General features: G+C 37.4%; 1 protein-coding gene across 21 annotated transcripts in view; it reads left to right on the top strand.

Moving 5' to 3' along the window:
* cacna1ba (calcium channel, voltage-dependent, N type, alpha 1B subunit, a) overlaps positions 1-27,206 on the top strand; it is a 132,419-nt gene that overhangs the window by 87,734 nt on the left and 17,479 nt on the right. For 4 of the 21 annotated variants that reach the window (XM_048187653.1, XM_048187650.1, XM_048187641.1 and 1 more), the window contains 23 exons: positions 476-511; positions 3,002-3,802; positions 4,572-4,756; positions 4,904-5,024; positions 6,477-6,606; positions 6,740-6,799; positions 7,476-7,582; positions 8,831-8,842; positions 10,415-10,435; positions 12,834-12,930; positions 14,570-14,730; positions 15,564-15,701; positions 16,481-16,682; positions 19,177-19,341; positions 19,712-19,822; positions 20,214-20,297; positions 20,782-20,787; positions 22,307-22,423; positions 22,523-22,588; positions 22,775-22,866; positions 24,134-24,284; positions 25,316-25,443; positions 26,651-26,747. In XM_048187653.1, coding sequence (XP_048043610.1) covers positions 476-511; positions 3,002-3,802; positions 4,572-4,756; positions 4,904-5,024; positions 6,477-6,606; positions 6,740-6,799; positions 7,476-7,582; positions 8,831-8,842; positions 10,415-10,435; positions 12,834-12,930; positions 14,570-14,730; positions 15,564-15,701; positions 16,481-16,682; positions 19,177-19,341; positions 19,712-19,822; positions 20,214-20,297; positions 20,782-20,787; positions 22,307-22,423; positions 22,523-22,588; positions 22,775-22,866; positions 24,134-24,284; positions 25,316-25,443; positions 26,651-26,747 — 3,088 coding nt within the window. Of the gene's footprint in view, positions 1-475; positions 512-3,001; positions 3,803-4,571; positions 4,757-4,903; positions 5,025-6,476; positions 6,607-6,739; positions 6,800-7,475; positions 7,583-8,830; positions 8,843-10,414; positions 10,436-12,833; positions 12,931-14,569; positions 14,731-15,563; positions 15,702-16,480; positions 16,683-19,176; positions 19,342-19,711; positions 19,823-20,213; positions 20,298-20,781; positions 20,788-22,306; positions 22,424-22,522; positions 22,589-22,774; positions 22,867-24,133; positions 24,285-25,315; positions 25,444-25,774; positions 25,872-26,650; positions 26,748-27,206 lie in introns of all 21 variants that reach the window. The other 17 variants (XM_048187656.1, XM_048187655.1, XM_048187649.1 and 14 more) reach the window with 13 other exon arrangements.

Below are 27,206 nucleotides of genomic sequence, written 5' to 3'. Positions count from 1 at the left end.
TTTTGAATTATAGCATAAAAGTCATATGGAATACTACTATTGTATTTTATGATCCATTTTGGAGCTTGTCAGCCTCAGTCCTCATTGATTTTCATTATATTTAAAAGAGTGACTACCACATTAAACCTTTGTGTTCCACTGAAGAATAAAGTCATATGGCTTTGTAACTAAATGAGGGTGAGTGAATGATGACTTATTTTTCTTTCTTTTTTATTTTTTTTTGTGCACCATTCCAGTAATGCTTCAGATTTAATGATTTTTAGGTTTGTAGAGAGTCTGTATAAATCTGCCATCATCTCACTTCTCTCCACTGTTTCGATGCTTTAATTTTTCCATCATTTGTTTTTCCATCTTTATTCCTTTCTAATTTTCTTGTTGAATGTTTGTCTTCTGACCTGTTTTCTGTGGCACTGTGGGGACTCTTAGCGTGTCCGTGTGTATCTGTGTATTTCACTGTGTGCTGTATGTGTTTTAGGAGTTATGTCTGCTCCCCTGCACATCACTACTTGAGGTAATGGTACCGCAGGGCATGACTACTTTTACAGTACATGAATGGACGTATTTTGATCACCTGTATGACAAAAGGCTAATACTCATCCACAACACACCTCATTGTGTTTGACAATGTTACTATATTGGACATTCCAGTATCTTGCCCCACATTCATACATTTGTCAATGTTAACCTGTGATTTCATTTTTAACCCTTGGCCAGCCGTAAAAAAGATCATTCTTCAATAACATTTCACTCTTTAAAGCTGTTGTAAACAATTTTAGGTCAATACCACGCTTAAAATTCAGAGTTTGATGAAGACGTGAATGGTTTTTATTAGCCAGAGACTTGGCAAGTTAGCAAAGCCAGAGAGATTAACCAGAAGTTAGCAAGATAGCTAACACTGTTTACAGCAGTTTTAAAGTACTGTATTGTAGCACATTGAGAACATCTCAGTCCTTATGTTTGCTAAGTATGTTAATATGTATGTTAATCGAAAAAGGGAAATATCAGAACTGTGGCATACTGATAAGTTCACCTGCTCTCACACATGAGCCGTAGAGCCACATTTTTTTTTTTTTTTTTTTTTTTTTTTTTGTGATCTCTCTGATATCTATTATTAATAATATGGCCAAAAGTCAAGTAAACAGAAAAGGGAAAATGATTATCACACCTTGAGGTCCTGTCATACTGTAAAATCAGAGACTTTGCACCACCTCGTCCTGCTAATCCACAAGAGGTACAGTCTGACCTCAGGACTGCTTCACACCACTAAGCCTTGTTAGTACTTTAGCAGTAAATAGAGTCTGAAAATCAGTCTCTCCACTCTCTCCCAGTCTCAGAGAGCATTCTCTTTCCCATCACCTGTCTACACATTGCTGTAGTTCACTTATCACGCCTACTCCCTGGTACACGGCCTGCCTGCTGGAGGTGTGCTCAGAATAAAGTGATGTAGAGATGTGGAGATGTGTTACTTTCTCTCAGCTGAATCTTTTCCGTTTACTTTTCTTTACAGCAAAAACTGCCTTGATTCATGTTCTTTTAATGCTAACTAATTGGATAAGAATAAGGTGAAATATGGAAGACTTCTGTCATAATTTGTTCTTACTCATGTCGTTCCAAATCCATATGACCTGCTTTGTTCCCTGGAAAACACACACACGCACGCACGCACACACACACACACACTACTGTTCAGAAGTTTGGGGTTGGTAAGATGTTTTTGAAAGTTACTCACCAAGGCTGCATTTGTTTGATCAAAAATACTGTAAAACAGTAATATTGTAACAGTAACATTCTATCATTCTAATAGGCTGATTTGGTGATCAATATTTCTCCTTATTATCAATGTTGTAAACAGCTGTGCTGCTTAATATTTTTGTAGAAACCATGCTGTTTCAAGATTCTTTAATGAATAGAAAGATTTTTTATGTGAAACAGAATTTTATTTTTGTAACTTTATAAATGTATTGTCACTTTTGATCAATTTAATGTGTCCTTGTAGAATAAAAGTATTAATTTCTTAAAAAAAAAAAAGTACTGACCCCAAACTTTTAAACATATTTTTTGGCAAGTTCATTATAGAAAAATAATTAAGTCAGATTCATGAGTGTATCATTCTTTTAAGTTGAATTTCAGTGAATTTTCAGTTTGTACTTTTTTTTTTTTTTTTTTTATTTCTCCTTTGGTGTTCTTTGGAAGAACAGGTTTGGAATGAGATGGAGGTGATTAAACAATGACAAAAGTTCTTTTGTGGGTGAACTATTCCTCATTATGAAGGGATCAATATTAGGTCATTAAACCTGGCAAAGCCCTCTAAATATCCTACACTGTGTAACGCTGTGTAACCCAGGTATAGAATGCATGGTTAAACTTCATGACCCAAAACCATTATTCACAAACATTTGCAGGATGAGTAAAGCATGCCCATAACTAATCTTTGTAATCTGGCATCCATAAAGACCTTCTTTTCATTTATATAACAGTATTTATCCAGTCCTCAAATCTGCTTGGACAAACACCATTCCAAAATCACTAATATTTAGTCCAGCAGCACTGGAACCATCACTTTGAAACCAGCTCATTTGAGTTTGAGTCAAGACCCAGAAAAGGTACCAGTCAGAGTCAAGACCGAATCCACATGCTTCCGTATTTTCATGGTCTTGGTCCTCGTCTTCGTGTTTGAATCCAAGACTTTATTTCCGTGGTCTTGTCATGGACTCGGGAGCATATGGACCATATTTTAATGGTCTTGGTCCTCCTTGAGTCTTAGTCCAAGACCATATTTTCATGATATTGGTCTTGTCATGCACTTGGGAGCATGAACCAAAATTAAGCCCAATTTTTTAATCAATTAGGATTTTTCAGTGAAAGCAAACACAAAATCACCATCATGAAAGAGGGTCTCGACATGGATGGAGACTTACGTCAACACCATGCCTAATTGTTTTATATAACTTTGTCTGTCTGAGGCTAACAGATTTGTTTCCATAAATCTTTTCTTCTCTAGTAAAGAACAGCAACGTTCTCTGAAGATGATGTCCGTGTGGGAGCAGCGTACCACCCAGATTCGGAAGCACATGCTGGCCAGCAGCGAGGCATTGTACCAAGAGGAGCTCAACCCCCGGCTGACTTCCAACCTTCACCTCCGCCCTGACATCAAAACCCATCTGGACCGGCCTCTGGTGGTGGAGCCTCGCTGCGATGGCCCCATCAGCCCTCACAGAGGCTGGGACAAACCCCAGGATTTGCAAGGGGAGGGTGGCACGCCGGAGGAACGTGTCGCCCCTGTGATTGAGCCTCCGCAGTCGCATCCACCACGCAAGCACCATCGTCACAGGGAGCGTCCCTCCAACGAGACCAATGAAAACGGCGAACCCGGGCATGCCAAAGATGGCCGGCATCACGTCCATCACAGCCGCAGTAAGGAGCATGATGGGACACGGTGTAAGGAGGGGAAGAGCGACAGGAGCCGGAGCAGAGAGGGGGGTCGCCGACATCACCATCAGAGCTCGGTGGATGAGGGTGTGGGAGGTGGGGAGAGAGAACATCGTCACCATCACTCCCACAGGCATAACAGGGAGGGCAATGGGGTGGTCAGTGCTGTTGGGAAGAGTGAACGACGGTCCAGGCAGAAGGAAGGCTCACGATCAGGAACAAGGGAGGGAGAGAGGTGCTCCAGGGGGGAAAATGGAGGTAATGGAGGGAGGAGGCGGCACAGGCCACGAACCAGTAAAGCTCAGTCTACGCTGGAAGGAGAGGAGCAACAAGGGAATAGAGAGAAGGAGGATGGCAAGTCAGCCAGCCACAGGTAAAACTTTCTTCTCAAATAGTTTTTAAAAGATGTAATTTTTAAAATTATTTCTTGGATTGAACAGCACATTTGTTCCCAAGTTGTTTACAAAGAAAACTGAGCCATGTTCCAGTAGCTACAACACTAGTGATCATATTCATATATTTTAAAATTATTTATTGGATTGAACAGCACATTTGTTCCCAAGTTTTTTACAAAGAAAACTTTACCATGTTCCAGTATCTACGACTAGTGTACTTATTCATATTTGAGCAATGGTGCCTTTAGTGGTGGGTGGTGATTCTAGTAGTGATTCGTCCCAATGACACTTCTAACATTTTGTATACTACTAGCAAATTCAGGTAATCAAAATAGTAGTTCAGAAACCTGAGACAGAAACAAATCTTATTGTTATTTATAAAATTGTGCATATGTGTATATCTAAGATTCAAAAAAGAGTGTTTCAGAATCATAATAAGCAATTTGTCAGTCAGCACATTGTCATTCACAAATGAGATGCTTTGTTCATTTAGTTTGTTTATAAATCCCAATTAGTTTGGTGCCTCTCTGATCCAATCCACACTCAAAACACCAAGTTATTCATTGAAGGGTCTATTTATTCAGTTGGTCAAACCAATAATATGCTCTGAAATATGAATCAGTGAATGGATTTGAATGATTTATTCACTTAAAAGATTAGTTCAGAAACACTGAACAGTCTTTTCAGTTCAGAGTCTTTCATGACCAAGACATCAAAGTGTAAACTTAGTTTGACTCACTGCTCCAGGCACATGGACACGGGAGGAGATTCATTGGCTATAAATCCCAATCAGCCTTCAGTTGGGAACCGATGGTGTCTTGAGAAACCAGAAGATTCTGACAACAAGCGAAATATTGGTCAGACTGGAGGGATGGGCACACACATACCTGTCACCATCACGTCTCCCCCAGGAGAAACGACTCTTATTCCCAGTTAGTATTTCTCATATAGCTATACCACTTCATGGTGGCTAATTTTTAACTCATTTTATACTCACATTTATGTGCCACTTTTTCAAGGGTGTTAACACTAGAAATCAATGTTGTTCTAACAAAAGTGACATTTGTTTGTCTTCTCAGTGAACAGTATAGACAGCGAGACAATGCCCATGACTGAGAAGAATCTGGAGGATCTGAACCAGAGCAGCCCTCGCCCCATCCTCCCTTTCAGCTCCATGTTCATCTTCAGTCCAAACAATCCGTGAGTCTGTGTGTGGCAGTCCTGGGGAACATGTTGGATTAACTTTTGAACATTTATTCCAGTGCAATTTCACAAATACTGTTGTAGAGATATATCCCTTCAAAAAATTTTTTTGTTGTTGCTTGACAGTAGCTCACATTCAAAAAAGGCTTTCCAGTAACAAGCTATTTTGTACAAGTAGCAGTGTAGTATGGGACAGTCAAGTGAGCATATCAAGTACACACTCAGATAATATTCTTGCCTTTAAGTAGTGTTCAGACATCAAACAGTAGCTTCAGACTTCAGCTATTTTTAAAGTGGCGATGAAATGGAAGTAGCAACAGACCTTTTCTTACATATTGTGAGGTACATCCAAGTGAAATGGAATAATTCAAAAAAGAAAAATATGTAGGGCTGGAAGTTCTATCCATCTGTTGTTGATTGGATGGAGGCATCTTGCAGTCAATTGTAAGAAAAGGGCAGAGTTTCAGCAGGCTAAATGATTGGAGAAGTACGGAATATGTCACCAGAGAGAAGTCTGTCATTCCATTGAAAGATTAAATTGTGGTATTTTGATTAAAAATTACTACAGTTGGTCAAAACAAATAAAAAAAAATGAAACGTGCATGAATAAATCTTTCACAATAAGATCAATAACATGCATTTAGAAAATAGATTGAAAATACAGTGAATTTTCATTTCATGCCGACATTAATTGTCGCTCCTACTGTAAATTATGAGAAGCTTGTAGTTTAGGAAGGCACAATTTCAAAGTAGCTTCCTCAACAGAGTGGCATCTTAAACATTCACATACGGCTTTGGTAGATGGCGTCTGGCAGACAACCAATAGTTTTATATCTGCAAATGTTTTTGCTTATTAATTGTCTTTAATGTCCAATGGTTGTAAAGTTTGATTGTATGTGTTTAAGGTAAAATCTTTAAGATCTTTTGAATCTTTTGAGGCCTGTTCACACCAAGAACTATAACTATAAAGAAAATGATAAAGTATAGTTCTAAGATATAGTTCTAAAAATCATTCTAAATGTAAAAGAATAGCATAGTTCACACCACAACTGTAACAATAACGGCACCGAGAAATTATATTGTTGGAATCACTAGCCTTAAATTGCATCCAATCCCATAAACCTCCACATAAAGCTGTGTATTAATGGGCAATTGCCAAATGCAGATGTCTGTCATGGCCCTGTTGGCATCACAGTGTAGGATTAGTTTTATTTTCTATATATTAATGCCAAGAATGTTGACCTGACCATGCCTACCTGACTCTTCTGCTAAAATCTACATTATTACTGAATTAATCTTGAACTATCAGACCTTGCCTTTGGCCTACGTGAAAATATTAATTATCTGTGGTTAATTAAATGTATCTGTCTGTAGATTTTAAGTATGGTGTCAGACTTCATTATGTAATTGCCTTCAGCCTCACTCTCATAGTGTGTGTTTTTTGTGCAGGGTGAGGCGTCTGTGCCATTACATTGTGAGTCTGCGCTACTTTGAGATGTGTATCCTGGTGGTCATTGCCATGAGCAGTATAGCCCTGGCTGCAGAGGACCCAGTGCAAGCAAATGCTCCTCGAAACAATGTAAGTCGCTCATTTTTCGTCTGTGCTGGTCTAGCTGTTCAAAGTCAGATTTTATCAGTGTTTGACCTCATTTTCCAGTATGTCCCAAATGATTGATGATAATTTGATAACCATTTTACTCTTCGCTTCATAGGTCCTGAAGTATTTGGACTATGTCTTCACTGGTGTTTTCACATTTGAGATGGTCATTAAGGTAATTTTGTGGTAGATTACAGTGTTTAATTGGAAATCTCACAGGAGATGTGATCCAAAAGTCCTCTTATGACCTGATATGTGAACATTTGGTGCCAGTCTCTCTATGTGAAGCACATTGATCCATATTAATATCAGGCATGTGCAAAACTATGTATTTTCATAAATTACTAGTCAGTGGTTTGCCTGATCAACTGGTCAACTAGTTGGTCTAATTAAGATGGTTCACATGTATTCATGTATTCATGGACATGTATTCATAAATAGTTGATGGAGTGCAACACAGCGCTCTCGAGACTGTCTTGAACTGATGCAAGACATAAACAAGGTGTTTATATCAAATAACTATTTCAGACAAAGTTTAAAAGGTTATTATGTATTTTTTCACTCCTCAGTACAGGAACTGACAGATTTTTTTAACAAATAAATCGGTCAAATATCTATAACCTTTTATTGTGCAAAACTGTCATATTCCTCACAATAAAAGACTTTTACTAGGACTCTGTATAATAATGAGAACATTGCTCAGAGCAAGCAATTTGAAGTCTTTCAGTAATTGTCTTGAAATTTATTGTTAAAGGCAATTTGTTACAGAAATGGTGCTTTGATGGCTGTAGTGATGGTGTCAAGGTTTTGCCCTCAATAATCTGTCATATTTATGCTTCTCCTTTGAAAAGATGGTGGATTTGGGCTTATTGCTGCATCCTGGTTCCTACTTCAGAGATCTGTGGAATATTCTGGACTTCATTGTGGTCAGTGGTGCACTGGTGGCATTCGCATTCTCGTAAGTTGCCTTTCATTTACTAATACCTACATAAATCCCTTTAACTTAGAGTACTTTTAACTAAAAACTTTACTTAAGCATATCTGAATTTTAGCATTGATCTTGACTAAAATACTTTATAATTTGAGTCATTTATTAGTGCAAGTACAATATTTGCCCATATACTCTTTTCTCTTTATTTTACACACATTCCCACAGTGTGACAAGAGTTTATTTGTCTATCTTTGTATTTCACATTCAAAGCTTGACATTTATGATGTTAAATTCTTCCCATTCATTATGCTGCAAGAAAACTAAGCTTTGAATAAGATGTTTGCCAACTCCCACTGATCTGTTGTTTCCTTCCTGTCCTTCTCTCAGAGGTGTTGGTCAGTTGACATCGCTTTATTGCACTTTTGAGAATGCAGCCTCAAAAAGGCGGCGTGTATGTCTGTGTGTGAGGAAGCTAATAAAGGATTTGTCTGATACAATCAGCTATTCGCTCATCTTCTGTGGAGTAATGGATGGGCCATTGCAATGCTTTAGCATTAAGGAAATGCTATTAGCTGCTATTAAAAACACTTAGCAGTTCAACAGAAATAGAAAAGAGCTGTAATGTTATGATTTTTAATTGGTATGTTGCTGGTGCTGTATTGTTTTATGAAATTAATGGTGGTTCTGACTTCACATAATGCACCAACCCCTCCACTGCCTGACACCTTACTGAACTATAAAGACTAGAAATTGTTGATGACAGCTCTGTGATAAAAAGGTCTCAAGGAATGTACTTTTCACTCTTAGTTTCTTTGTATCATATTTGTGTACATATTTAGATCTGGGTGCATTTAATTTTGTGATTTGACAACCCTGTTAACAAACCAGCATTGCCCGTCAACGGCATGTCGTGGATGCAGATCCTTAGAATGGGATACTGGTTTGGTGGTGTCCCCACCAGGCTTCTTAACTAATTTAACCAACAAGACTTCTTGGTTGGTGTGAGAGTGAGATCAGAGCTCAGAAATTGTTTCCCGCCATGTCACAATTAGTTTTCAATGAGTAAGGCAATACTGCTTCAGAATAACAGGGGTATATCAGAATAAAGGGCTCTCTCGTCTCGAGTTTTCAGTGCTCTACTGACTAATCTGTCGTATACTTCCTGTTCGTTTTCATGTTTGTTGCTGTGTTGTCATGTTAAATGTGAGTGAATTGATGTGCTGTCACTGACTTTCCTCTCTTCCTCTGTTTCTCTCTGCCTGGAATCACTTGAAGGAGCTTCATGGGGTAACGCCTTAACTCTCTCTGTGTCTTTGTTTCTGTCTCTGTCTCTCTCTTTCACTATTCGTCTTCTTGCCTGTCTCTGTGCGAGTCAAATAATGCTTAGCCCATAGGCAAGTGTTGAAGCATGGGATCTTCTTCAGTGTTTCAGCCTTTCCATAATCCATCATTTAGCATCACTTGCGCATCCTCAGCAAATGAGCTTGATTCTTTTTCTCCATGTCATTTAATTCTCTGTTGTCATGGAGGGCAGACACTATTGATATGTTACTTTTAAAGATTCCTACCATTCTCAGTAGGTTTACAGTACTTACTGAATATGGAGCATCCTGGACGATTCCCACAGTGACCTCAGACAGGATGATCAGTGCATGTGTCATATCATATCAAAGAAGACCTGTTCACTTGTGTTGGAGTGGTATATCACATCAGGGCAAGTCTGGCTTTTTAGGCCAACGATTAAACCATCGTTCACTTCAAACATCACATCGGAACTCCATTGAATTGGCGGGCATGAGAATACCAACATATTTTCATGCTCATCTTTGTGCATGTTTTCAGATTCACATGAGAGAATGTGATGTAGTGCAAATGTGGCTGTTGTGGTTGGCCAGATCTTTAACAGTGTTCTTTAGAGTTAAAGCATAAAATAGAGTTATAACTAGGGATGCACTGATATTATAATTCTGTACTGTTTTTACCAAATATATATATTTTTTTAGGTATAATGGTTATTCATTTTGAAATTTTGAAAAGCTCAGTTTAACTTAAGATGGAATCCAACAATGTTATTAAATAAGAATTAGATGACAGACAGCAAAGGTATTTCAAATGTTAAAATAGGGGAAATAAGCATAATCAAACATCCAATATCGACTGATATGTTTTGAATAACTGATCAAGATATCATGCATCGCTAGATATAACATTTTGCTCATGTGACAACTGACCGAAACTAACAGTTGTACAATAAAGTATAACAGTAATGCTATACCTTTTAGGTTCACAACCATTTGCTGGCATCTTTCAGTCATGCTCAGGATTCATAAGTGGTAATATGAATCGGATCAGGACTGATCTACGGCTCCACCATCTCTGTTCTAGATTGGCATGTCTTGGTATTCGCTCCAGATCTTGATTATGCTGGTTTTCAGATCCACCCTCAGATGTTCCCTCTCTGTCAAGTGTATCCTTCATCTCTCCTACAGCTGTCTCGGCAGACTCCAGCAAAAGAAGCTGTCATTCTGTTACATCCTTAAAAGAAATGAACGGCAGTTGGAAGTGTCTGTTTCTCCCACCATACAAAGCCTCTTCCTCCTTTTTGCCAGTTTCCGAACATTTGCCTAAAAACGCTCCCACGATTTCCTGTTTCTCCAGCATTCAGTCATCAAAGTCATTATGCCTCATGTTTTAGTCTCACAAAGGAACGTGATGCGCTCGTAAAAGTCTCTTTCATTCTCATTGAAATATTATGTGCGATGTTCTGAAAGGATGATGTGGTCTACTGTTAGTGCAGAGGTACTTTCTGTTCTCAGCATGTCATAATGTTTTGCCTTTTGTGTTCTTCTCATTCATTAGATCACATCAAAGCGTTAACAGGTGGGGAACCCCCAATATTCTCTTTTCTCCTTGATAAATCTCCTCTATTCTTCATTGTCCCGGGCTGACTGGGATAATGTCCTTTTCTGTCACTACATATTAGTGGAGTGAGAGTGTCTGTACAGGGTTGGAGCCTCTACAATAACACTGATAGCTTTCATCAGAACCTCTTAGTGAATGTTGCATTGATGTTGCATTTCTCCACCATAATTGTTATCTGGGGTCCTGTGAAAGTTACCAGGGTGTCCAGTAGGACGTTATTGAGGCTCTTTATAGTTTGTAGTGGGTTTGGGGGATAAACATCAGGCCCTGTACAGTAAATGCATGCTAGACTAATGTGCATCAGGGAGCATGGTTGGAGTTGCATGACCTTGTAGAGCCCTCTGTTTGGGCCAAAGGAGTAACTTCACCATGCTGATTGGTGACCATGCTGTAAGGTCTCTGCTGATTGGCTTTTAGATTGGTGTTCATTGGATTTTTAGAAGAATGTATGAACTGTGCATGTGTGAGTAGATCTTGGCACTTTCTAGGGGGGAAGATGTAACTTTGTTCATTGTTGTAAATGCTAGAAATCTGCAAATGTAATACCTCTTGCTCTTGCACATGGAAAGGTCTGTTGTAGTTGAAGTTCATTTGTTTTGAAATATGTCTATGTGCAATGGAGGGGAATCACTGCTTGAGGATTTTTCTATTGTAAGCATTTTCACAATATTTTTTTCTTGAAGTTATTTTCTGCTGATTCATCTGTCAGCACCAATCATACACCTGCCAAAGCCTTGCTTATATCAACGCTTTATCGAAGTAAGAGACCGTGAATAAATGAGATGCGATATGACCTCTCAGATATTCTGTTGTTCTCTCTTCCATCGCTGCACTGGAAGAACTAAACGGTACCTGCAAACTAATACAAATGATAATGGCCGACTTACTGTACATTATATCGCTTATTACACGGCTGCTCACCAAATTAATAAATACGTGGATATGAAATATTTGTTTGAGTTTAAATGATTTTATTTTACCTGTATGTTATCAATTTAAAATGTCGGCTAAGAACAAAACTAATAGTCCAAAACAATCAGCCAAGCAACAATACAAACACTTTACCAATATTAAAAGTTCTCCAAGGTAGTTTTCACTACAGTCAATAACTTAGATGCAAGATGCTGCCAGTTGCATTTGCAGTCTGTGATATGATACAAGAGACATGAAAGTTGCGGCAGTTTGAGTGGATTGATATACAGTGTTGCCATGAGCGACTGTATGTCACGATTAACCAATCAGAATCAAGTAATTCAGAGAGCCGTGTAATAATTAGTTGTATTGTAACATAAGATAATTGGGAAAATGAATCAGTACATAAATAGTAATTTAACTGCAGTTTATTTTGTCAGACATCCAGCAAAACACATGCCCTGCATCAAAATAGGGCTTGGTGGAGGTTATTTGAATGAATGTGATGTCTCACAAATAATATGATTCTGTTTGCTCTTTGCCTGCATTAGATATAATGCGAAGGGCTTCAGTTATTTCTTATGACCATGGAGTATTTCCTCATGATTCAGTTATCGACTATGCTTGTCCTTGCAGTTACTTCATTAAATGACATTGTAAGCTTGGCGGTTATGATTTGAGCATTTAGAAGCTAAAGCATGACTGATTTCCACAAGAGGACTGCTCTTTTCTTTAAGGGTGAAATAACTTGAACTACATTTTATTTAGCTTTCCTCTTTCTTTTCTTGCTGTAAGCTCTGTCTTTTAATGAATACATGCACTGTATTCAAATCTATGCAGTCAGTTCATCAAGCATGTCAGCTTGATATAACCTCAAAACAGCATTGGTTCCTGAAAAGAAACAATGCCCTTTTTCAGGGTGGGGTTTCTTTGTTATCATTGGTGGTGTGGTGTTGTGTTATAATCTGATGCACAGCAGCATTTGGGTTGAATCCATGTTGCCTTTCTTATTTTATGCATGAATAGTGCTAATACTAAGGTATAATTCAAGAACAGGCTAACATTTCTGATAGAAGGCATTTAGTGAAGAGATATTAACTATTTTACCTGCATGCAGTGTTTTTCATACTCTGTCACCAAAGCATGTGCTTTTGTGAAATAACACCAATCCATTAGTGGAGTGAACTAATGAACTATGACACTAAAAGATGCTCATTTATTAGATATTTAGCTGTTGTGTTTGTTTATATAGAAAGGTGAGTATGTTTAGTCTAGTGTCAGTTAGTGCCACATAATTGATATTTTAACCAAAGGAAACATTTACATCATGTTTACTCACATTCTCATGTGTTTTGTCTGGATATGTACGAATGCTTTGAAGGCTGACTACCGCATGTGTTTGATCCTGATTTTATTGACCCTTTGCTTGTTTTGACTCGTGTAGAGGAACCAAGGGCAAAGACATCAGCACTATCAAGTCCCTGAGGGTATTGCGAGTCTTGCGACCTCTGAAGACCATTAAACGTCTACCAAAACTGAAGGTACATATTTTGTTGCAGTTCATTAATATAGCAGTCACTGTTAAGTCACACTCCTAACATGAATATCTATAATTTTTTCTTTAAATAAAGTTTTTAAAGAGGTATCTTATGTGCTACAAGCTGCTTTTTATTTAATTTAAAAATCAAATACACATAAAAAAAGCTTGTAAACAATCTCATATTTACCTCAGAAAAGCCATTCAATGTCCAAAAACTCGTTCGTTAGTTAGTTAGTTAGAAAAATGAACTCAGAGAGGATTAAATGTTATATTAAAATAAATGTTATAATATAAATATTAAATGTGTTTAAATAAGTCAGTTTTATGACGGCCACCATTTAAATGTTTATATTAAAAAAACAGTAGAAACTCGTAAAAAAAATATTATAACGCTATTATAAAAACTTCCTTATGTGTAATTTAAATGTAAGTAGCCTACAAATCAATTAATTTTAACCTTTAATACATTTTACATTTACATTTTACATTTAATCATTTAGCAGATGCTTTTATCCAAAGCGACTTACAAATGAGAACAACAGAAGCAATCAAATCAAAAATAGGTATGTATGTAACAGTATGTAAGTGCTATGTCAAGTTTTTGAAAAATAAATAAATAAATAAATAGAGAAACAGTAGAAATAGAAAAAGTATATTAATATTATTACTATTAATATTAATGGCTCAAGTGTTGAAGAAAAATATGTCTTTTAGCCATTTTTTGGAAAATGGCTAAAGACTCTATATAAGTCTAATATTATAATGATGTAACTGTAAATGTGGTTCACTGTATAGTTTACAGCATTAGTTGAGAGACATTTTTTTCTTTGAGAAAATGTTCCATGTACTGTACCTAAAAGGCCTCTTGTGAATCAAAATCGAATCCAATTGTGAAATTTGTGTCAATGCCCAACCCTAGTGCCAATCTTTTTTTTTTGTCAGAGTACACCAGAATGCTTAGTTTACATCATGTTAAAATCACAAAAGTTTTCTCATGGGGGACGATGCCCCCACATCCCCCTACACCTATTTAATTCTGAAACAAAAGTGTAGACAAAAAAAAATGTTCTGTCAGTACTTGTAAGATAAACAGTAGATATTTGGATAAATAAGACAAAGAAGTAGTAGTTGTAGTAGTATAGTAGTTGTGTAGTAAACCATTTCAAGTGTTAATTTTGAAAAAATAATTTTTAAATGAAAAATTTCTGAAAGATTTTTTCTGTTCTGTAATTGATGTAAATAAATAAAATAGTTTGATAATTTGCAACTAAATTTTAAAAATGATGTCTTTCAAATATATAATTAAATTGCTATAATTATCATTTTATCCTCAGAAATTGCAAAACCTTTCCATTCAATAGAGTTATCAATTGGTAAAATCAACAGTATTGCCCTTGATAATACTTGGCATCATATCAAAAAGAAATGTGTCGCCCATGATGCTGGACGCCTGCTGCGTTCCTCACAGTGAGAGCTAGAGCCTCATAAACACCTGTAAGCACTCCAGGTGTGGATAATTAGAAATTAATTACTCTGTTGTGACGGATTCTCACGAGTCTGTGAAATACATTCAACTTCATGACTTGAGTTGATTGTTAATGAACAAGAGTGTATTTGTATGTGTGTCTGCTCTCTCTTAGGCCGTATTCGACTGTGTGGTGAACTCCCTGAAGAATGTGTTGAATATCCTCATTGTCTACATCCTCTTCATGTTCATCTTCGCTGTCATTGCTGTGCAGCTCTTCAAGGGCAAGTTTTTCTACTGCACAGACGAGTCCAAGGGCCTGGAGAAAGATTGCAGGTAGAGTGAGATTAAGGGGCCGTTTACATGACATCGCTTTCTTCTAAAAACGGAAAACTTTATATGCGTTTTGGCGGTTCATTTACACGACAACAACGTTTTGGGGGCCTGAAAATGAAACTTTTAAAACGGGATTCACAAAAGTACAAGTTTTTGAAAACCATATGTATTTAGTCTATAGGCGCATGGTGTTTCTTTACAAAGTGACATTGCCAACTATTGGCCTGGCATGCATAATACAGCATTTTTTTGTTTTTGTTTTCACGGATCCGTGTGAATGTGGATCGTTTTAAAAACGTTGTCATCTGTACGTGAAAAACGCAAAGGAAAAGCTTTTCTGTTTTTAGTACATCGTACATCATCGTGTAAACTACCCTAATACAGGAGCATATCTCACACCTGCAGCTCCACCTGCAGGCATGCAGTAGTACTGTCCAAACCCATGCAGAAGTGAGTGGAGAAAATGTAAATGTGTTGAGTCCCACAACTATGGAACCTCTGGTAATAGTTTTGATGTTTTCAAAACTATCATGGAATTTTAAGAACAAGCCATGGAAAATAAAATGAATCAATGCTGGGAAATTCATGGAAATTTCTGTAGTGATTGTACATTTCTTCAATTATGTTCAGCTCTAAAATACTTCCCTATTTGCCTTTTGTAAATAATTTATATAATATTATTCTTTAAAATCTTTAAAAAATAATAACATTTTAAATTTTAAACTTCCAAGTGTGCTCATAGCACAAGGTTCAATCAAGCAGTGCTTTGAAAATTGACATATAGATTTCTTTTTATATTCTGTCTCTGTTGACATTGTCTTTGTTGTTATTAGAGGGCTGTTTCTGGATTATGATAAGGATGACGTGGCGGCCCAGCCTAGGGAGTGGAGGAAATATGAGTTCCACTACGACAATGTGCTGTGGGCGTTTCTCACTCTTTTCACCGTTTCTACTGGAGAGGGGTGGCCCACGTAAGTCAGCAGACCCTAATTACATTTATATCACAGATTTTTTGGTATATTTTGGTATATTTGGTATATATAGTACAACTATTTTCTATTCAGTATGTTTTGTAGGGATTAGAAACCCATAAAAGCTTCTGTCCTCTTCAAACACTTCCCTTGTGTCCTCTGACCCCCTCAGTGGCCTTTTATTCTCTCACTTTAAAGGCCATAATCAGTTTGAAGTGGTGCTCTTTAAGGCTCTGTGATACTGGTAGAGCACAGCTCTCAGGAGGCAGAGTAGGCAGACGTTCATGAATCAGCGTCAGCCCAAACTCACAGCCAAACTCATGAATGTGCTGGACAAGCCATTGAAATTGTCTTTGATTTATTTTATGAGTTGTTCACAAGCTTGATGGCGTCAGTGTTATTCTTCATCTGGTGTATAAGTCTGTTTTCTTCCCTGCCCTCTCGGGTTTTAGTAATTTAATTAGATGATTTCAGTGTATTAGTAATTCAGTGATGCATGAGTTGTAAACATGCTTCAGGTGAACACCCGTTGTCTTTAGGAACTCACTTGCTTACATTTTGATTTTATGTTTATTACTTTGGCCACACTGCTAATTAAAAAATCAGTTATATTAATCAAACATGTTAAAACTATCCATTAAATGTGTGATTATACTGTGATTTCATTGTCTTAGATCTACAATTTGAGGGTAAAGTAAATGTATGTATGTCTCTCGTTCACAAGGCACTTCATTATGTTAAACTTAAGGGTGCAATGGTGTAATGTTGTCTTCGTACAGGGTTTTGAAGCACTCTGTAGATGCCACTTTTGAGGATCAGGGCCCCAGTCCAGGCTACCGCATTGAGATGTCCATTTTCTATGTGGTCTACTTTGTGGTCTTCCCCTTCTTCTTCGTCAACATTTTCGTGGCCTTGATAATCATCACATTCCAGGAACAGGGTGATAAGGCCTTGTCAGAGTGCAGCCTGGAGAAGAATGAGGTATGACTGAATAACGTTCAGATATGGTCGCCCCACAAATTTGCATTATGTAATAAACTCATTCTTGAAATCCTACCCTGAAGGCATTATATAACTATGAATATAATGAATACATGAACATACAGCATTAAAAAATATTGTAATATTGTAATTGTAATTACAATTTTGTTATTACATTTTTATGTCAGGTGCAGTTTTACATAAAGAAAAAAGAGAAAATATTTTTCTATTTCATATATAATGCATTTGCTCGATTAAATTCGAGTACTCGATTTAAAAAAAAAATCCTTGATTGCAATTTATACGTTTTGAGTAACCGGCAAAATACTGGAAGTGGTGCATTCGATAGAAGAGAAGCCATTAAGTGCATTATTAGACCGTTTTCTAAAGCTGCACAATGTATTAAAGGTGCCCTAGAACTTCTTTTTAAAAGATGTAATATAAGTCTAAGGTGTCCCCTGAATGTGTCTGTGAAGTTTCAGCTCAAAATGCCCCATAGATTTTTTTTAATTAATTTTTTTAACTGCCTATTTTGGGGCATCATTAACTATGCACCGATATATAGGTTGCGGCCCCTTTAATTCTCGTGCTCCCCCTCCCCCGGAGCTCGGCTTGCCTTGAACAGCATAAACACAGTTTACACAGCTAATATAGCCCTCAAAATGGATCTTTACAAGATGTTCGTCATGCATGCTGCTTGCATACATCGGATCATGTAAGTATAGTATTTATTTGGATGTATTACATTTGATTCTGAATGAGTTTGATAGTGCTCAGTGGCTAAAGCTAACATTACACACTGTTGGAGAGATTTATAAAGAATGAAGATGTGTTTATGCATTATACAGACTGCAAGTGTTTAAAAATGAAAATAGCGACGGCTCTTGTCTCCGTGAATACAGTAATAAAAGATGGTAACTTTAACCACATTTAACAGTACATTAGCAACATGCTAACAAAACATTTAGAAAGATAATTCACAAATATCACTAAAAATATCATGTTATCATGGATCATGTCAGTTATTATTGCTCCATCTGCCATTTTTCGCTATTGTTCTTGCTTGCTTACCTAGTCTGATGATTCAGCTGTGCACATCCAGACGTTCTGCCCTTGTCTAATGGCTTGATCATGGGCTGGCATATGCAAATATTGGGGGCGTACACCCCGACTGTTACGTAACAGTCGGTGTTATGTTGAGATTCGCCTGTTCTTCAGAGGTCTTTTAAACAAATGAGATTTATATAAGAAGGAGGAAACAATGGAGTTTGAAACTCAGTGTATGTCTTTTCCATGTACTGAACTCTTGTTATTCAACTATGCCAATATAAATTCAATATTTAATTCTAGGGCACCTTTAAAAACCATTTAAAAACCATACTATAGCATAGTGCTATTGTGAATTCGCAAAGGCAGTGATTCACTTAAATAAATATATGCCCTGCGGGTTTAATATATATGCGCTTAAATTATTTACATGCATATAGTTTACGTGCATCTCAGAACGGCTCTGTTCACAGTAAATGCTGCTTCACATGAACTGTCATCGTCATTTACATGTGTGGAATGCAGCCATTTATTTATTGATTGATTGATTGATTTATTTTATTAATATTTTATAAATAATATAATATAATATAATGCATTTTACTACAAATATATTATTTATGAAATGTATAAGTATTTATTAATTTATTAATATTGTCATTAATTTCTAATAGAAAATAATGCAAAATACAGTTTATTGGAAAGCAAAAAATTTAAAAAAAATTCTTAGTTCACTTTTCTTAGTTCAGATTTGAACAAAATCTCAACAAAAAGAATGCTGCTTTTAGGCTGATGGTAAGAAATACAGAGACAACCATAATCTTCCTCTTACAAACACCAGAGGAGTTTTTTAGTGTTTAGTGATGTGATATGGTACCTACAGTGAAGCCAGCCATGGTAACAGCTGCAGATGTACAGGTAGGGAATTTTGACAGGATTAATGCATGTGCCTGTGGCGGACCACACACACACACACACCTAAACACACGCTCAGAAACAGGTATGCATTCATACAGTGACGCACATTGTCTAAAGACACACACAGAGACAGCCAGCCCCATGGAAGAGCAGTCAGCAAGATGTTCCTGCCCCATTTCCTCTGAGGCCCTATTAGACAGGCCCAGTCGTCTGCAGAGCCTGTGGTGTTTCATTCTCTCCCTCTCCATATGCCAGCCTTACATGACTCACAAACTGGTAAAAACCCAGACCTCAGGAGAAGTCGTTTATCATCAACATTCACAGCAACACAGCCAGAAAATATCAGCTAGATAGACATTATAATTACAAGTCTATTTTCTTGTTCTTCCACAAGTTAGCTCTTTTTATGACATTTCTGATTAGTTGTGATTATGAGAAAGAAAATAAGACTTTAGCCTTTTGATGGAAAACAGTAGTTATGTGTGTCTTTATTGGTAATTAATTCCTCTTTTGCTGTTTCTCTTCTCAGAGAGCCTGCATTGACTTTGCTATCAATGCCAAACCGCTGACCCGCTATATGCCACAGAACCAGCAGTCCTTTCAGTACCGCTTGTGGAAGTTTGTGGTCTCTCCACCATTTGAGTACTCCATCATGATCATGATTGCTCTCAACACTGTAGTGCTCATGATGAAGGTCAGTCGGAGACCTTGGAGAGTTACTTGACAGCTATGAAAGTTTAATTAATTTTGCCCATTTCTTTTTCTAACCATTTGTTGATTCATAAAAAGTATTTACAGTACATTTTTGTAATAAAATTATGAATTTCCTAATTTTTCAGTGTTCTTGACTTGTCTCACTAGCACAAATAAACAGATCTGTATTAAGACCCATGGGAACTCAATACATATTGACAATACTTTTAACAATACATTTAACACAACATTATAGACTCAATCTACCCTATTTCTCACAGTTGGCTTTGCTGATAACTTTTTGTTTTAACAAAATAAAACGTCTTACTCAAATAAATAAAACATTTCCCTTTGTCTTCTTATACCTGCAGTTCCATGGGGCACCTGAATCTTACGATGCAATGCTCAAGTATCTCAACATTGTCTTCACTGCTCTCTTTTCAATGGAGTGTGTTCTCAAGATTATTGCTTTCGGCCCCCTGGTAACTATCATCACTGATACCCTCAACAACATTATTCAGAGCTGAAGCATATTAAAGGAATACTTCACCCAAAAACAAAACTTCTGTCAAAGCCATTTGATAGCTTTTGAGGAACAGATTCACTGAAAATAGAAGCTGTGATTGGCAGCCACTTTCATTGTATGGAAAAGAGCAGCTTAGACATTCTACTAAATATCTCTTTTTGTGTTCCACGGAACAAAAAAAGTCATATAGGTTTGGAACAACATGAGGGTGAGTACATGATGACAGAATATTCATTTTTGGGTGAACTAATCCTTTAAGTCACAGTAAAATGTTTTATGCTAGACTGTGAAATTGTAAGCTTCTCCAACCTGTCCCTGAAGTATCTCTCTAATTCTCTTCCTCCCAGAATTACCTGAAAGATGCCTGGAATGTGTTTGACTTTGTGACTGTGCTGGGCAGCATCACCGACATCTTAGTCTCTGAGATTAAAGTAAGTGAGCGGCACTGTGCTCTGTGTTTGAGCTCTATTAGAGAAGAGTCTCAGAGCTAGACCGAGTGTAATACCAGACAGCAGAGACAGGCTGAGAAGAAAAGCCCAAACATAAATGATGATGAGCTGTATAACCATCAAAGCTTTGGCTCAAGCTCAGGAACAGAAGGGAGAGAGAGCTCTGTCTTGTTTTTTTTCCAGATAAAATGACAGTAATAGAGTAACTAAATTCATTTGGTAATGCTCACTTTGACCAAATTACTAGTTTGTGGTTTTGATTTGTGTTTTATGATGTTCACGAGTCTTATGTTGTATTATACGTCTTGACGTCCTTGTCATTGTCAAAAGCTGCTACTGATGGTAATTGTGTTTGTTCTGTAACTATATTTGTGCGTGATGGCTGTTTTTGTTCTCCTGTGTTCCTTAAATGTCTTCACTCAAATCTTGGCTTGCTCCTGCCACGATTTAACATCTTCATGTATAGACAACGGTGAGTTGCTCTCTTGTCTTTGATCTTATGTCTGTTCCACCCTCCTAGGAATGAGAGAACTTCCTATTGCAGACATTCTGTATAAGGCACATCATAAGATTCTCCCTTAGTAAAGGTTCATCTTTACTGAAGATAATGCATCATCATTTTTCACAATCATCCCACGGTTGTCAGTTGAATATGTAGTAAATAGGACTGATTTGAAGTCATCAGGGTTCACTCCTGCTTACCGTCGACATCTATGTTGATCCAACCAATCATGTTTTTGTCTGCATTGTCAGCATTCAGGACCAACAAAAGTTTTTGATCCAAGAACAAATCTTGACAAAATCACTAAAATATATCCCAAAGAATTTTTTATAATGAATCGGGAGCAAATTTTTTTTACATTTTCTGAAAACGTCTGGATGTGTTAATGCAGGGATTTTCAAACTTTTTTTGTCAGCTGAATCCCTTTGACCTAAAATATTTACTTGAAGAAACTCCTGAGATTTTAAATTAATATTTAAATAAATTAACAACACATTTGCATGTTCACGGCTCTCTGATGTTGGTTAGTGGTCACAGATCATGAAGGTAAACAAATAAAATATTGCATGTATTTTATAAGTAATTTACTTTGATTGCTAAATTATTTATTTTAGTTTTGCAATTTTTATGATTTAATTATTAGATAGTGTTCATCAAGTCACAAACTCCTGCAGTTCCCTTATTAACCTCCTGTTTGAGAAACCCTGTTTTAATAAATAACATTAATGACATTCGAGAAATAAAAATCCAGTTCAGTGTGAAGGAATTTGAAAACTTTTACATCGTGTCTACACCGGATGCGATTGGCGCGACGCAACGCGTCAAAAGACAATAGAACCCATTATAATCAGTGATGTTGACTACACTGGATGCGGTGCGACGCGACACAACAAATTCCCGACAGTAAACTGATTCCCCGTTCTATTTCTGATGTAGTCTAAGTGCTTTGCAATGGTCGGTTTGTCACGTTCAGTGTAGACAGCTTTTAGCTGACATGCTTTTAGCTTTTAGCAGCAGTCGTGTCTGGTGTAGAAACGGTGTTACATTAAGGGGATAGTCCAACCAAAAATGAAAATTCTGTCATCATTTACTTACCCTCATGTCATTCCAAACCTGCATGACTTTCTTTCTTCTGTGGAACACAAAAGAAGATATTTGGAAGAACGTTGGTTCCCTTTGACTTCCATTGTATATACAAAATATAAAATGTAAGTCAGTGGGATCCAAAACTGTTACCAACATTCTTCAAAATATCTTTGTTTGTGTTCAGCAGAAGAAAGAAGAGCATACCGGTTTGGAGTGACATGAGAGTAAGCAAATGATGACAGAATTTTCATTTTTCTCTTTAAGGTTTTATAAAATGCATGTTTTAGGATTCAAAAATACAAACTTGATGTTATTAAGAGAAATGAGGATTGAAGTAAAGAGGGCTGAAGGAGCAAATAAGGAGAAATTAATTTTCAAATTGACAAACCCTGCGTTCCCACAGGACCGTCTGCTGAACTTGAGTTTCCTGAGGCTCTTCAGGGCAGCCAGACTAATCAAGCTCCTCCGGCAGGGATACACCATTCGCATCCTGCTCTGGACATTCGTCCAGTCCTTTAAGGTAACTCTAAATTAACTGATTTGACATTCATTGTTGGAGACTGTTTTTTTTTTGTTTTGTTTTTTAAAGAAGTAACAATTTCTTAATTTTTATTTCCAGGCACTGCCTTATGTATGCCTTTTAATCGCCATGCTGTTTTTCATCTACGCCATCATTGGAATGCAGGTAGCTATCTACAATAATTTCAGTGCTTCAGTGATTGTAATTAAAAGGTCATTGCAATGCTGGAGTGTATTTTATTATTGGTTTTATTAATTAAAATGCAGTATAGAAACTATATTGTGTCTGAAGGTTGTTCAATGTAACTTGTTTCAAAACATACACTCATTTAATGTAACATTGTGATTGCAGGTGTTTGGGAACATTGAATTGAATGACGAGACTGCCATCAATCGTCACAACAACTTTCAAACTTTCCTCCAAGCACTAATGCTGTTGTTCAGGTTTGCACACACCTGTTATTCTTTAACTACTGCAATCAAAGCCACCTGAGAATGCAGGAAATCTTAGAGAGGCTTCTGGGGCTGTAACAGAATCAAGGTTTTCCATTGCAGATCAGATAGGATTATAGATTTAGAATGCTTCTACTGTTGTACTGCTTCTGGGCACTATATTTAGCCCCATCACTATATTTAGACTTTGATTGATATCAACATTAATAGCTCACATTTGTCTAATGCAATTAGGAATTTTGTAGAGAGCTTTATTTATAATTGATCAAGATCTTTCACACTCAGAAAATATTAATAATGTATAAAGTATTAAAATAAAGGCCAAAACACAGCTGATCTCAAGCTATAGAGCTGCTAAAGATCTCTGCTGTGCTCTGTCAGATTACCTTTATATTAAAGGGTTAGTTCACCCAAAAATTCTGTCATTAATTACTCACCCTCATATTGTTGAATAAAGTCGTTATTTCGTCTTTTTGGTGCACAAAAAGTATTCTCGTCGCTTCATAACATTAAGGTTGAACCACTGTAGTCACATGAACTGTTTCAAATACGTCTTTAGTAGCTTTCTGGGCATCTGATGGTGTTAATTATCCTGCTGGCAATGCAGGCCTCACTGAGCCATCGGATTTTATCAAAAATATCTTAATTTGTGTTCCGAAGATGAACAAAGATCTTACGGGTGTGGAACGACATGAGGGTGAGTAATTAATGACAGAATTAAAATTTTTGGGTGAACTAACCCTATAAAAAGAGATTTCATTTCATGTATCATCTGAGAACTCTGAGATCTGTTTAGGGCCATTTTCTTTTTGCACACCATATTAAGGATCTGCCTGTCTGTCTGTCTAGCTATCAGATCTCTATTTTTTTATAGTACTTTGTATCACTGTGTTTACATCTCTCTCTGTCATGCTCTTTCTCTCTCTGGTCTCCCCTTTTGGTCAGATTGAATTTTAAAGTACCATCTGGAGTATCAGGGATATTGCAAGAAAAACAACATCTTCTAATGAAATTCATAAATAAATTTCCATTTTTCCCTTATGTTCATTACTTGAAGCTTCCTCTGAGCTGAGAGCCATGAGCAGACAGCACATCAGTGTGACAACAGTGTTATAAACTAAATCTGGCTCAACTCTAATTTAAATATCAGCAGTTCTCTCATCATCTGCAATCTCTGTCATATTCTCTGACAGTCATTCCTAGGTTTAATAGCAGATGCAGCATTTATTCAATCAGGTCATCATCGTGTCTCTTGCAGGAGCGCCACTGGTGAAGCCTGGCACGAGATCATGCTGTCCTGTCTGAGTGAGCGCACCTGTGACATACAGTCAGGCACCTATGGAAAGGAGTGCGGGAGTGACTTTGCCTACTTCTACTTTGTCTCCTTCATTTTCCTCTGCTCCTTCCTGGTCAGTGCTCAGAGTCATAATGGCCAAAACAGCCTCATCATTTTTGTAGCTTGTCATCACATCCTACTGCCACAAAGTTGCTTGATTGTTTACCTAAAACCAAAAAAAAAACCCCCAAAAAAACAGTCTGAACATGACTCTGAAATATTCCAATAGGGCTGAGAATCAATGCAGGTTTCCTGATTCGATTTGAATCCGATTTACAAGCTCTTAATTTTTTTCTTATTTCAATATGCTTTAATTCGATTGTGATTAATTTGGGTGTTTTTCAGTTACAAAAAAAAATATTTTCTTTCTTGTAAATTATACAGTTTCATATTAATTCAAACAAGTCACACTACATTTTTCGCTCCATTTACTTCTATTCACATGCATGCGAATACTGAAGACCTTAAACATCTCACTTCATTGCAAAGATCAAGTTTGCTGAAATTTTACCTTAGAATTCATTTCACGTGAATATGGGTGACCAATAGAAGATTGATGCGTTAATACGATGTGGCCTCTTAGCTGAATTAAAAGAAAAAACTTTTAGCTGCAGGTTTGTAATGCTGCAGGAAAGTGGAGAATATTGTATATTTTGGATTTATTATTATTTATGTTTTAAAAAATATGCAGTAGAGCACACATCATTACATTTTGCATGCTTAAAATCTAGTGTGACCACCCCTTAACTCTAAATGATTAAATTAAAAACTAATTTCAGGACTAATGGGCTACACTTTCTATGTTGTTGATTCACTAAAAAGTTAATGAGAGTCATTTTTCATGAATCGGACTGCGCTGGTCATGTTGTATGTTGTTTCTGAATGCAGACTACAAATATTCACAACTAAGGTAAAATATTTTATTGATTGTAATTATTTATTTTGTCATGGCACTGAAGACACAGAATCAGAAGACAGATTAATCGGAAAATCATTGTTTTTACCCAGCCCTAATTTACAATTAACATCATACTCCCAGATATTTTCAAATTGTTTTACTTGCTCCGTGACCTTCAGAGTCTTTTCTCCTGCCACTTTCTCCAGATGTTGAACCTGTTTGTGGCTGTCATTATGGACAACTTTGAATATCTGACACGTGACTCCTCCATCCTGGGCCCTCACCACCTGGATGAGTTTATCCGTGTGTGGGCGGAGTATGACCCAGCCGCATGGTATGTTTCAGCCTGCACTCCCCCGCCAGATGGAGACCTACTCCTGTGATAAATATAGTAACTGAGTTTGGCAACAGTTGAGAGAAGGAGAATCATTCTGTTAGGGCTCAAAGGCCTTCTCAGGTTAGACCACATAAATAAAAGAGAGAAATGCTGAATGTTTCCCCTTATTCTGTATGTGTGATTGAAGACCTCCCACGCAATGCCCGTAAGAATTGTGGTCTGGATGAGAATGGGATCTTGTTCTCCTATCCGCATCTTGTCCACAACACAAATATGCTCTCCAAGCTTTCTTCATGTATGTGTCATGTTTTGCTTGTTCTTTCCGCAGCGGACGGATTTCCTATAAGGATATGTACAATTTGTTGCGAATTATCTCGCCCCCCCTTGGCTTAGGGAAGAACTGCCCTAATAGGGTAGCATACAAGGTTTGCAACCCAAGCAACTTCTTCCACTCGTGTGGCCTCTGTGTGCAAACGCCCAGAGACCCAAACTTGAATGGCTGTGCTCAAATGACTTGCCTACATACAAGCACTTGCCCCAACAGATTTGACTGGCTTTGGTTAATGATGCTAGATGGGAAACAAAGCTTTCAAGGCCACATAATAAGTCTAAAACCTCCTTCACTTATGTACAATTGAACCTTTATGACACTTAAGTAGTTTTCATATTAACAATTCAGGATTTTGTCATTAAGCTAATGTCACAATAGCAAGCCATATTGACTTTTAACATTTATATCTTAACCTTGTATTTACATGAACAATTCAAATGAAATAGAACAGAACCAAAACTGGCGTTGAAACCTTTGTTTCTGTGCACTGAAAGTGGAAACTTCCCCTGATGTCTCAGCATGCAGATGCAGACATCTTCCAAACAATGCAGCCATTCTGTCACCATCCACTCCTCGTGTCATCTCACTCACCTCTTCCATCTCTCCTTATCAGGGATCAACTCTCTCACCTCTGACCTCTAACCTTTGGGATCCATCTCTGACCCTGCCAGGCCAGGATGGCATCCCTGTCCATGACACTCTTGGAAATCTAATTAACAAAAGATTTCTGTTTTTTGTCGTCTGTTGTTTGTTTTGTCTTTTTTCATTTTGTCTTGTTTGGTTTACTTTCTGCCCCCTTGTTTCTCTTCCTGTCTCTCTAACTCCCCATCCTTTTCTTTATTTTGGGTTTTTTGCGTTGTCTGCACTGTGAAGTGGCCGTATCAAGTACCTCGATATGTATGAGATGCTGCTCCACATGTCCCCACCTTTAGGTTTGGGAAAGAAATGCCCTCCACGAATCGCCTACAAGGTAGCTCAACTTCACATGCCCCCCCACCTCCCCCCCGCTCGTACTGTCTTCCCATTGGCTTATTCTTCAGCCAATCTTTGTGCTCTTGCAGTGTTTCCCCTCGTTTTTTTGTTTAACTGTTTATTTTTTCTCCCCACGCTCTAATCTTTTTGGTGTAGTCCCTCCCCGTTCTCTTTTTATTCAAGAGTTCCCCTCCACTTCCTGTGTCATTTAGGGATGGTCACAGACTAATGATGAGTATGACTGCAGAACTTTAGTCCATTTAATGTTTAATTACAACCAAGGCTCATTGGAAATATGTGTCTGTGGCGACATTTCTGCACTTCTTGCATGTTTGCGACACTTTTAATGTGAAATGCCCAGTAGTGGCATTAAAAGTGTGTTCAGTTTTACCTGTGACAGACGATTGCGAATCTGGCAACGCTTTATTGCGTTGCTTGCTGTATGAATCACAGCAGT

The sequence above is a fragment of the Megalobrama amblycephala genome, linkage group LG4, assembly GCF_018812025.1.
Source record: "Megalobrama amblycephala isolate DHTTF-2021 linkage group LG4, ASM1881202v1, whole genome shotgun sequence".
Lineage (NCBI taxonomy): Eukaryota > Metazoa > Chordata > Actinopteri > Cypriniformes > Xenocyprididae > Megalobrama > Megalobrama amblycephala.
This window is presented reverse-complemented; position numbering and strand designations above follow the sequence as displayed.